We start from the raw sequence: 12,973 nt of genomic DNA, 5'->3' as shown, positions 1-12,973 counted from the left end.
TTTCTTTTAAATTTAACAATCATAAATTAATTAAAAGGTGAATAAAAAGGTACCTCCCTAAGCTCTGAAACCCATGTGAACACTGTAACCTCTTTCAGACAAGGCTAGTCCAACCAAGTTTAGATATTTGATCTTATAGAGATCAATTCTCACATGCTGCTTTTTATAAGTAATTTCAGTTTAATGGAGAAAGGGATATGCTCCAACAGCCAAATTAATTGTTTAATAGATAAATACATAGAGATTTTTACATTAATTAGGTCTCATTCATAAAATGTTGGTAAACGTGAGTAGATTCGCACATAAACATCCTTGGTACTAAAAACCTACACCGGATTTGATTGTAGACACGTGTGTATGTTCATGAATGCCAATCAATTGTAAATTGACAGCACACTTCCATTAGTTAGCAAACAGCATACATCTCCGCCCAGGAAAACCAGTGACCACCATATAAGCAAGTGATAATTACTATGGATAGGTGCATCCTGTCGACCTGCAAACATGAGGTAAAAGCGGAAAAAGAATAACTTCTCTGATGCTTAAGTTATTTTAGATGAAGTAGGATTGAGGAAAACATTTTATTTTCTTCTGTAAGTAGTGGTGTGACAGGGATAGGTTAATCAAAGGCCTGGAAGGAGGTGTCAGGTGCCGTTAACTCTGCGTCTTCTGTTCTAGAAACCATCCAAAAAGTTAAACAAAAATATCGATATGAAACTCGATGCAAAAAACATAGTTACACATGCATAAAAACACAACAGCTACAGGAGGCTTTTCCCAGTCACAGCTCTCTGCTGCAGACGAGTCTATTGCTTGCATCATCGGAGAGACTTCTCTATCAGGGTTCTCTCTCTTGATTCAAGTGAGAATGAGAGGCCAGAAATGTAGAAAACACATGTATTAAGTCGATTTAAATAACCCATTCACATTTTTAAGAAACTTAATCTGAAGCTTAAATCTGCTAATTGCCAACTAATTCATCTAAATGTGTTAAATTTCTAATCTTTTGTCATGTTTAACATATGTGTTCCAAGGGCATCTGCGTATTGTGAACATAACAAAGCACAATGCAAATTAAACTTCTAATATCTAATAATGACAAGCAATATTTATGTGCATTCCTTATTTATGAGCAGTCAGAAGCAAAAAGATCGGAGCTACAAACACCCTGATGAATGCCAAAATACACCTAAACTTCCTTCTGCAAACACTTTCCTCTCAAATTCATTATGCTCACGTTTCATGAATGAGAAGCATTATTTGTTTCAGTCAAATTTTGTTATATGTGCATTTGCTACTTCTTCAAAGTGCACTTTGGAAAGGAAAAAAACAATGCCAAATAAATAGAATGTTTTTAATCTTTTGGCTTTCAGAATATCCTCTTACTAGTTACTAAAGTCTGAATGATTCTATGGATGCATATGACTATCTCAACATTGTTGACCCAGGGGCGCCCTCAGAATTTTTTTATAAGGGTGTCCAGATTGGGCCACCATAAACCTTGGGGTGGCACACCAAAACCAAAAATCATAACTAAATTTCAGGAATTCACTTATGCTAGTTCAGAGTTAAAGAATCACACAATGATACACTCTGGTTTCTTCTTTTACAGCTAATAATGCTAATTATCTGATGTGCAAAGACAGTTTACATTTTGAGTTCCACAGCAATCCTGTTTTAATGTGTTACGTATCTACCCTTAAAAAGACACATATACAGTTCTAATTTCATAGAGTACATTGGTTGTAAGGAGAAAAAAAATACTGGAAACAAGCCTTCTCAAGTTTAGGGGGGACCATGCCAGTTGTTCCATCGCCAAGATTGAGCCTAACTTTGGTGCATTATTAAGCTCCCTTCCCAACAAGTTATGTTAACATGGTTGGTGCCAATAGATGCCTTAGACTGTCTAACTTCACAAACTACCACTACCTTCAAGCTAGATTAAAAAATAAGGGTGCCACAGCCTCTTGAAGATAGTAATGTTGGCCCCAAATTACTTTCACCAAAGGGGCCAGCATTTATAACATGGTGGCCATGGAGCCCCCAGTGTCCTTGGGAATGCCACTACACTGACCTGCAGCAGCAGGTAAAGAAACTATTGAAAACATGGTTTCTGTTCTTTTAGGAACAGCAAAGCTGTGGTTGGATGTTTAGTTGAAATGACGTGGTGTGTTTACAGATGTTGTGCCTCAATGGTTGGAATTAGTAGTAAGCAACTGGAGGAAGCTACTGCAGCTGAGTAGCTGAACCAGTGACATTACCACAATCATAGCACATCAAGGTAAAAAGGTAAAGGTAAGCACAAGCTAGAAATTCCAGGTTCCTGCAGGGATTTTACCTGGAAAAACTGAATAAATTTATGAGAATCAATCAACCACCGTCTCCGCTCCGGGATTCCAACACTAGCTGTGACCCCTCCTTTATTAATCATACAGAATCACCAGATGGCTGCACAACCTTATTTTCCCTTACATTACATATCAACACCGGCTGGACGTAGGTCATAAAGCTTCAACTTACCAGTGTTGAGGTCCTTATACTCCTGGGAAAAGTGTTCATTCTGGTGCACCCACTCTCCATTGCATTTGAAGAAGATCTGTAAGGCGGGTGCGGCTCGACAGTGCAGCTTAATGGGGTTGCTCTTGACGATATACGCATCCTCTGGCTCCTGGATGAAGTGCGGCAAGGTGCCTTGCACCGAAGGTAGGGCATCAGGCTGAGCATCCCCTGTGGTACCTGCAAACCAACACCTCAGTTACTCCATCATCCCACATTTTTTTTTTACAAGAAATGAACAATAGCTAGTTGGAAAGAGACAAGGGCAAATCCCTTTCAGTTGGATATACAATTTAGCAGCTAAAAAAACACTTTCAACTGCATTTTTTATTTTCCAAACAACAGTATAACAGCAAGTGTTTGCAAATTTAAAATGATTGCTCAGTGGACAATGTTTTGAATTCAAAAGCTAACATATTATAGACATACAAAGTATACACAGAGTACAATTGGTCCCCCATTCCGGCAAAACTGTTCTCCTCAGAGCAATTTGCAGATGAATGAAATCAGAGCAGACCAAGTGGAGAGGAATTAGGAGGGACTGATTACCCAAATTGCGGCTGTGGAGTCTGAATACATCTTATCTCAGCCACAAGGCCCGGATTTTGGTCCACACATAAACAGCCTTTGTGCTGCCGCCAATGTGCCAATGTGTCAGGTTAGGTTAGTAACAGGTTAGCCCCTTTCCTTTCAGTTAGACGAGCACCTGGCCCAGTTCACGAAAAATTGTTCATCGTGGCAGCTCATCAATCTAAGCATGGTTTTGGATACACCAATCTCAGATTGTGAGAGCTTGACTTTGTATGAGGGAATTTAATTTTTTTAGTTTGAAGGTAGGTCTCAGCCTCACATGGTTACCTGTGCTCACCTCCTCTGGGTAAAGCACAGAGAGCTCTGCAGGCTGGGGAAAATAAGGAACAGGATGTTTGTGCTCCTGCCATCCCTGGGATCCTTCTCAGAATTACACCTCAGTCCCATCAAGGCAGCTCCAGCTAAGCTATTCAGTGCCGTAAAAGCCCATGAAAGCTATTATGCCCCACCATCAAATCCAATTCTGTCCCCTGAAATCGAATCGGCCCTCTCACCACCTCTCTCAATCAATGTTGTCCTTGTTAAATGGGTAAATGAATGGATGCAGGTGTAAAGAGAGGCCACACATAAAACAAACAGGCAGGGAGGTGAATGAATGGAAATAATATGCTGATATTACCTACTGCAGGACAGCTAGATGTCTTTATCATAGTGCTACTACACACACTTCCTTTAGCTATTCACGCCACCGTTATTACCTGTTTTCTTTGTGTTCAGTGCTTCCTGAAAAAATGAACAAAGCCAGGCACTAACAGGGCTGATGTATTCTGATCAAATCTTCCATTATAGTGAGGTACATTATATGTTAATGTATACACATTTGGGGCATGCAAATAGATATGCTCTGTGCTGTAAAAGCAGGAGGAATTATGGGTGAAAACTAGTGATGTACTAGAATACTAGACATGGAAGAATTGAATTACGTTTACTCTCTTTACTGTAACAGTGTTGTATAGTATAATACTACTGAAAATCTGTATTTTAAGTCATATACTCACTCATATACTGTACATTTAAAGCTGCATCCATGACAGAGTAAAAAAAAAAAAAAGTCACAAAAAAAAGGCAGAGCATAGCAGTTTGTGAACAACACAAAAATGCACAGCAATGCAATAGAATTACAGGTGATGTAGTTTTAGTTTATGGTAGAGATTACCAATTTTGTATCTCAGCATGAGTTTATAACTAGAATTAGCACCCTGTAGTTGTATGCCTCTGCCCACCAGTCAAGTTTCTCCTTCAGTTTACATCCACGCCTGTGAAAATACGGATGCTTCACACCCACAGTCCGCCCAGCAGCACGGAAGATCTGTACAGTCAGGATAGTTTCAAGGCGGACACCCAAGATAAGTGTTCTGTTTCTGAGATATGACATTGAGTAATGACCAGAAAAGTGCTTTATGCAAAACATTATGATGTCACAGTGAAGTTGAACGTTTACCTTTTGAATATAAAATGTCATCACTTCACCATTTTATCCTATTAGACATTTGTGTGAAATTTTGTCATAGTTAGCATATCAATTTGTGAGTTATGGCCAAAAAAACGATTTTGTATGGTCACATGGACCTTGACCTTTGACCTTCAAACACAAAATTCTAATCAGTTTGTTCTTCAGTCCAAATGGACATTTGTGTTAAATTTAAAGAAATTCCCTTATTTCTTGAGATATTATGTTCACATGAATGAGACAGATGCAAGGTCACACTAACCTTGACCTTTGATCACCAAAATCTGATCAGTTTATCAATGAGTCCAAGCTGTGGTTTGTGCCAAATTTGAAGAAATTCCCCCTCTTGAGGTATCACTTTCATGAGAATGAGATGGGTGCAATTTCACAATCACCTTGACCTTTAACCTTGACCACCCAAATCTAATTTGTTCATCCTTGAGTCCAAGTCAACCTTTGTGCCAAATTTGAAGAAATACCAACAAGGCGTTCTTGAGATATTGCATTTACGAAAATCCCACAGACATGGTCACAGTGACCTTGATCTTTGACCACCAAAAACTAATCAGTTCATCACTGAGGACGGACAGACAACCCCAAAACATAATGCCTCCGGCCACAGCTATTTCCAGCGCGAAGGCATAAAACCATGCTCCCTCCATTTTTCTTAGATTAAGGAATATGGCCCAGTAAGGTCTTATGGTCTGGTTTTGGTCAAAGGGCTTCTCTTCTGTTATCACTGACAATTTAGAGTAATTGTTCATTTACTGGCCTACTTCCATAATACAACAACGTATGATCTCAGAACCCATCGGTATTGTCTGACAACAGTAAGCCTCTGGGGTTGAGGGCCAATATTTCAGGCTGATCCAGTGTCCCACAATGTTTCCCTCTGATGCCACCAGGCGCAGCTGAACAATAACAGCAACCAGCCGCGTATCATGCTAATGTAAAAGGACAGCTTTTTTCGTCAATGTCTACGCTAAAAGTCACTGACTAATAGGGGTGGGAATCTCTAGGCACCTCACGATTCGATTCAATTCCGATTCTGAGGGCAACGATTTCAATTATAAAATGATTCTCGATTCTAAAACTAGCCAATAAGAAAATTTACACTAGATATTGAAAAACATTATTGTAATAAAACTGGCAATACATATCCAGTGCATACAAACTGTATTACTTACTGTGGTTGAGATGACTATACATCTCAACGGGACTCTCCTGTCCCTCATCGACCTCCTCGACATTTCTTCTCCAGTATTTACAAAACTATAACTGACTATAACTATCTTTGAACTATAAAAATACAAACTATTGCAAAAAAGACGAACGATGGCAAAACTACGAACTATGGTGAAAACACAACGAAAACACGGCAAAAAACACTCAAAAACACGGCATAAAAAAGCTCTCAAAAAAACACAAATACTATTATTTACAACACTAAATAGTATTTACAAAGAAAACTCCACTAAAATTCACCAAAACTCCGCTAAAACACCGCTAAATCACTCCAACTTGCTCTCTCCTCGTCAGCTGTCACTCTCCTCCTGCTGTGCTCACTTCCCTCCCCTCCTTCACAGGTAATGACGTCACTATCGTAATGTACTGTATAACACTGGAAAGCTCCGCTTTTCAGCTTTCAGAATCCGTTGGAATTATGTCGATAGCGTGAATGGTCGAGGAGTTACAGTAATTTGAAAAATAAAAATAAAAATAAAATTAAAATCGATTATGAGTTTTCCACATCGATGCTCACATCGTTCAAGACAGAATCTCGATGCATCTAAAAATCGATTTTTTTCCCCCCACCCCTACTGACTAAGCACCAATTTTCGACAGCTTTGGAGTGAGACCTGGTTGTTTCAACACAACACATGCCAGCACCACATAATACGGTGTGAAGAGGTTGTGGCCTTTTCACGTATTTCTTTAAGACCAGGTTGGTATAAATATAGTGTCGCAACAAGGTGAACTCTGTGGAAGATGACCAACTATTCTAAGGTAATGAAACACAGTGATTTCAGGTGAGTATTCACTAATGACAACATAGGTGTGACTGTTACATTCAGTTTCTTCGAATAGATCTGCCTAAATCCTAAACACTGGACCTTTAACAAAGACGAAGGAGTGGAAAATATCTGGTTCTGCAACATATTCTCACTCCAATCTTGTCACATATCGACGTTTAGTCATGGACTTCAACATCGAGATATGACGTGCATTGCATGAATGCATTGGTTGTTGACGTTCTGGGACGCCATGTCAACTTCTGCCTGTTACATACATTGTCTGTTTCATGCTTCCGTTTTCACAGGAAATGTACAGTTTGCATACAGTCTCTCTCAAAATACGTGCACTATATCTGTACCCAAATTTATGTTGTTTTTTTTTTTTTTTTCTCAACAAAAGCACGTGGTCAGGTTTAGGCAAAAATAACAGGGTTTGGCTTTACAATCTCAATGGGAAGCGAACACCGACCTACCGGGTGATAGTCAGTGGTTGTTGGATCCATCCACCACCTCTCCCATCAGTACAATAAACAGTATAACTTTATACACATTTGTTGCATGCAGAAAGATTTTGCTGTACAAGCAGGTAAATGACATGGAATTGTGTGTGACAAGTGGAACAAGTAGGAAAAACAGTAAACATACAGGTGACAGATGACTGTTATGAAAAACAATACAGAACGCTCAACACCAGCAGTTTTTACATAATCAGTGAATAACTGAATAATGGTTGATGAGAGGGACAAAAGTGGATGATGGGTTCGGGGACGGTGTATGAAATTAATTCATTATTTCTATCTGCAGAGGAACTCGGGCCAGTGCACACATCTGATGCAAAACTGACTCCTGTCAGATTTCTAATTCCTCTCCAGCCCTGCTTCCACCCTATTTAATACATTTGTAGCCAATTAGGTATTCATGTCATACATGGCATTTAAAAAACGAATAACAGCGAAAGAATATGCTGTGAAGAAATCAATGTGGCCCGGGTTTCTTAATGTTGAAAATCACAGGCAGCCCTGCAATTTAAGCCAAGTTTTGCTCTCACAGGGACGGCAGTCTTTCTTTGTCCATATATAGTATATAACCACATGTGGAGGCAAGCTATTACACCAGCTACCACAAGCTGTTTTCCACACACACTGAGGCTGTCTTCAGCTCAGCTCTTAGCTGTATAAATTATACATCCTCTATGTCACACAGAGCCTTACTTTTCTCTTTTTTCTCTCTTTTTACGATGAACAATTTATGATGACACCCTGCAGATAATTATCATTCTCATCTTTAGACAAACTGTTGGATTCTCAAAGAATGTAAGAAAATTGTGTAACCTGATGCAACCTGTGCCTTGTCAACACGTATCTGCAGGAGAGCTATTTTCAAAGGATTGTTGCTGGTGCCCGTCTGCACACTGTGCTTTGACTCTGGCAAACTTTGGAGGCGTTTTTTTCCTAAAGTGCAAAGTTTCTCTTCTGAGTATACATTATAGGAAAACAAGACAGCTCTTACATGAGCAGATACTATGATCTGAATATTTCACTAACTTCACCAACACAATTTCAATTTTGATATATAAATATAAAAGTGAAGTACTTACAAGTGGTGTGAATAAATAATGGCTGTTAACTGCAAAGCAATTTCAACAAAACAATGGGTACTGCATCTACTTTTAATAACCCTGTGAACTGAAAGGAGGATAATTTGGGAGTTGATTACAGCAGCAGCCGAGAAAATTATATTCACAAAATGGTCCCTGTCTTTATTATGTTATTATTTTACTGTATGTTATGACTTCAATTGAAAGATTATATACTTCTCAGTGTATCAGGGGGTTTTTGAAGCCTCAAAATACCAACTGAAAATAAAAGGTCAAACATGCATGGTGGTCAAGTAAAGTACACAGCAGCCTTATTAGCACCAAAATCTTTAATCTGACTCTTTCCCCTTGACTGCTGTAACACTCAAATTTCTCAATTGTGGGATCAATAAAAGTGTTTCTTATCTTATCTTCTCCTATCTTATCTTAAAACAGTTCACATTTAGGTTCATACCTGAATATAGCAAAAGAGAGGTGATTAATTTACACAACTCCGGTGGAAAGGACAAGGGACAAATCCACAGTCCTCGTTCTGTGCAAAAACACATTCTAAAGTTGATCTAAAGTCAGAATAAGACTTTGTATGTCTGAGTTATCCAAGCCAAGATTATATCTTCCAAAGTTACAAACTTTTCAGAACAAAAAGTCCCACTTTGCATCGCCGGGGACTTTTCTTTGCTAAGATGCTGTGGTCGGAAAGTAACAGGGCAACCAGTGACCCTATCAATGCTCATATGAGCATGCAAGTTTTGTTTTTTGTTAGGCTTGAGAATGTGTGGATAGCTTTCTTGATAGTTTCCTCTAAAACTATGCACTGTATTGATATTCTAAATGATAATGAAATGAAATGAGAAATGAAGCCAACGCGTCAGTGCCAAAAACAGCAGTTCCTCTAATGACCACTTTGAGGCTGGCTCCAAATTTAAGTCAGTCCCCATAGACCGCCATGTTAAAATGCCCAGCTTTACAAACATGTTAACAGCCTGGTACAAAAAAATGTTTTGGTCTCTATAGCTAATTTTTGCATTCATGACAACTGTACAGGGGGATGAATTTTTATGTTACTAAGGTCTTAAGTTGCACCTAATTAAGGACATGGCCCAGTGGTGCAGTGGTAGTTGATGAGCTGGGTATACTCTCCAATATATACCAATGACTTTTTGGCTGATATGTGGGTATACTGTAAACCTGCATATACCCACTACACCGCTGGCCTGGCTGCCTTGATTGGCAGGTGGGTGCCATCCACTGACAAGTCACTACCACAGTGACAACGTTGTTTAGGTAATGTAACCATGGTGTAACCCTAGAGTCACAGAGTATACATGGAGCTGTAGCTGCTGCTATTTCAGTGTTGTTTTCAGTTAATGAAAATTAACTATGTTTTGGTCACCAAAAACTCATGTTCAGTGTTTGGTTGAACTAAAAGACCCTCTAAGGAAGAGGTCAGCAACCTTAACTAAGAGCCATTTTTGACCAAAAATATTTCAAAATAATCTGACTGGAGCCACAAAACATATTTGAGCCTTATGGTAACACTGCATATTAAGTCTAAATTAGCCTATCGACATGAAAAGTAGGCCTAAATGAGCATTCGAAAATACGCTTTATAGATATAATCCAGTTTTATAGTTATAATAGTTTATGGTTTACGCCCTGACGTTGCTTTATTTTAAGAGGCCAAGTCAAAAGGTCTGGGAACCACTCTGCTATAGGCTTTACAGTCCCCAGATCACAAACCAGCTGAATATCTATGGGAGGTTGTCAAGCAATGTGTAAGACAGCTCTTCCCACCACCATCACCAAATCACCAAATGACAAAACATCTTATGGACGAATGCTGTTAATTCCTCCCGTGCTTTAGAGTTCCAGAGACTTGGAGATTCAGTGGCTCAGCTTATTTTGTTTTTTTGTTTCCTTACTCCCATCTGCATGGCGTCTGCGTCTACGTACTGTATGTTACCCGTTATAATACCCAGTCAATTATTTTTAATGAGTTTCCAAACCTTGTGAGTCCAAATCTCTACAATGACATCTTCATTTTAGGCTTCCAAAAAGCTTTAGATTAATATGTTAATTTCTACCATTATTCTTTAGACGTTCAATTCTTAGAGGATTACTGTACAGTATATTTATAAAAAACAGGCCAGTCTGGTAGGCAATTTTATTTTATTGAAAATCTTTTTTGTGTTCTTTGTGTTAATGTAATTACCAATAATGTCAGAAATAGAAGCATGAATGCCAGTGCTGACTAAAGATCAAGGCAACAGCTTTTATTGCTTTCACAAATTTATATGGAAGTCTGCTAATAAAGCTGAAATTGTTCAACCAGAGAGAAACACTGTTTCAACATAATTCAAAGCACTAACACATTTAATGGTTGGGGCATGTAATTCTCCACCATCCAACACCTTCCTCACCATTGAGCATCCTTACTCTAATCAGCTAATTGCTGCCATGATGAATAAAAATAACCCGACACTGCTGAGCCCAGACGAGCTTCTCCTTTCACTTTTTTTTTCACATTGTACAACAACTAATGATGCACCAGGTCCTTTTCTCTGAATGTTTAAACATTCAGCACATCCAAAGGTAGCAGATAATTGGAACAAGGTGACAATCCACGCTCCATAAACCTGGAGCCGTAGCGTTGGCTGCTCCACTCGTGATGGATGCTCATAAATATCAGCCTTAATGAAGGAAATGACTGCGGCGCCAATAAGTCACTTATTTCCTCATTACGCTGGTTAATTTTAACACTGCCTCTAAAATGCTCCCTCACCCTATCTGCTGCCAGTCACAGGTTTCCACCTGACTTAACATAAGGCTCAGTGCAGTGGACCTGCAGCTGATAAATGCCCTGGGTATCAATCTGCATACAGGGACACAGATGACATGGTGGTGGTACTGGCGGCTCAGGCTGGCTGACAAAGCCTGGGAGCCAGGGGACCATGTTGAACAAAAACAGATTTAAATCAACAATCTCTTAGAGACCTGCTAGGGCAATAAGCATTACGTGGCCTGTTTGGATATGCAAGGAAGGGCTGAGAAAGTGCAGAGTTTAATGATGGTGTACACTCATGCAGCTTTAAAAAAGCTATGGACTTGTGGAATATTGACTGCAAGACCTTTTCCTAGGAAACAAGCTGTGCCAGTGGACCCTGGAGGCTGCCATGTTTGTTAGATACCATAATGCCAAGGTGCTGGACCACAAACAACATATTGACAATTTTGTGGTGTTGATTCTGAGGTCATGGGGTTCTTGGTAGCATGAATCTGCTCAGCCAGTCTCCATGCAGACCTGCCTTTTAAAGCCATGTGCAGACGACAAGACTTTCTGAATCTTAGAATCGCTGTACTGCTTACAAAACAGTACTTTGTCCTCTGTCCCTGCTCTTATGTTAACATAGGGGTGCACAAGACTAGTGAGATCCTTGACTGCTGTGGATAAGCACAATGGTAAAGCACCAAAAACAAGTTTGTGTGTCCATTACCTTGGGCTGGGTATCATTTTTTTAAAAAAATGATGATACCACTGCCAATACCCTTAAAATAATTCTGATGCTAATAGAGTACTTCATTCAATACCCATTAAGTGAAGAAGTTGGCAAATGTTTGGTGGCATCTCAGCATTCTGAACTGCAAACTCCATCAAACACACTGTGTTCCACTACAATATAACACAGACTGTTTGGGTTGTAGATGCTGCTGCAGGAGTTGCGAGAGTCAGCATAGGAAGACACACACAGTGATAGGGACAACTGCTAGCATCACATGGTTACATTATCTAACACAGTGGCTCCAAACTGGTGGGTCTCAGTCCAAAAGCGGGTTACTGGGCCATTCTGAATGGATCTCAAGTGAATCTGAAGCTTGGAACCACTGCTGGGCAGTTCAGATTGTTCAGGATCAGATCATGGTGCAAAAAGAATCGTATGTGGGCATTTTTTTTTACTGGAAATGTTTTAATACCTCTTGGTTCTGGGTTATTTTAGTTGATACCTTACAGGTATAGGGTACTGATACCCAGCCCTGCCGCTACCTATCTGTTTCTTCCCTCATGTTGCATTCTCATTAGACACCACTCAAAAGTGCTCAAACTACAAGGTCATGTTGTTTTGGCTATTATAAAGACAAACTGTTGCATCTGAAAACTGACACATCTTGCAACAAAGCAACACATTCTCACTCTGACCTCTTCACATAAGTACAAGGTACGTTTAGCCAACACATGCACGTGATTGGGTTTAGACAACAAAAGCACATGGTTGGGTCTAAGAAAAAAAGAACAGGGTTTGGCTTTACAAACATACGGGAAGCAAACACTGGCCTCCTGGGTGAAAGTTGGTGGTTGTTGGATTCATCCACCACCTCTCCTGCCCGCCCTACTCAGACTTCCGGTTGTTGTACCACTGTTTCCCCCTGACGCTACCAGGGACGTTATTCAATAACGTGACAGCTGCGTATCGTGCCCATATGAAGGGATGGGCTTTTTCATTGATGTCTGGCGCCGTAAGTCACTGACCAAGCACCGGTTTTAATGACTCCAAAGTGAGACTGGGTTGATTAAAGCGACCCATTGTGACAGATTTTGCGCCGACCCAGGGGTTTTTGCCCTGGATCATAACATTTCTTTAGGGCAGTCCAAATGTTGAAAAAGGCTTTAGATGTCTTGTGTGGAAAGTTGCCATTTTGGCGCGAGAGTGGTGAAGTTCAACAAGAGGAGGGTAAGTGTAATAGGATTTTCAAGGAAAAGGCTAAAAG

The 12,973-nt window shown here is 39.8% G+C and overlaps 1 protein-coding gene across 4 annotated transcripts in view; it reads right to left on the bottom strand.

Moving 5' to 3' along the window:
* The window catches only part of unc5db (unc-5 netrin receptor Db), a 282,084-nt gene that overhangs the window by 153,837 nt on the left and 115,274 nt on the right, over nucleotides 1-12,973 (bottom strand). For all 4 annotated transcript variants that reach the window (XM_049579875.1, XM_049579874.1, XM_049579877.1 and 1 more), the window contains one exon: nucleotides 2,521-2,736. In XM_049579875.1, the coding sequence (XP_049435832.1) occupies nucleotides 2,521-2,736 (216 nt within the window). The remainder of the gene's footprint in view (nucleotides 1-2,520; nucleotides 2,737-12,973) is intronic.

This window comes from Epinephelus fuscoguttatus, linkage group LG6, assembly GCF_011397635.1.
Source record: "Epinephelus fuscoguttatus linkage group LG6, E.fuscoguttatus.final_Chr_v1".
Taxonomy (NCBI): domain Eukaryota; kingdom Metazoa; phylum Chordata; class Actinopteri; order Perciformes; family Serranidae; genus Epinephelus; species Epinephelus fuscoguttatus.
Note: the sequence above shows the minus strand (reverse complement) of the source record. Positions and strands in the feature narration are given on the sequence as shown.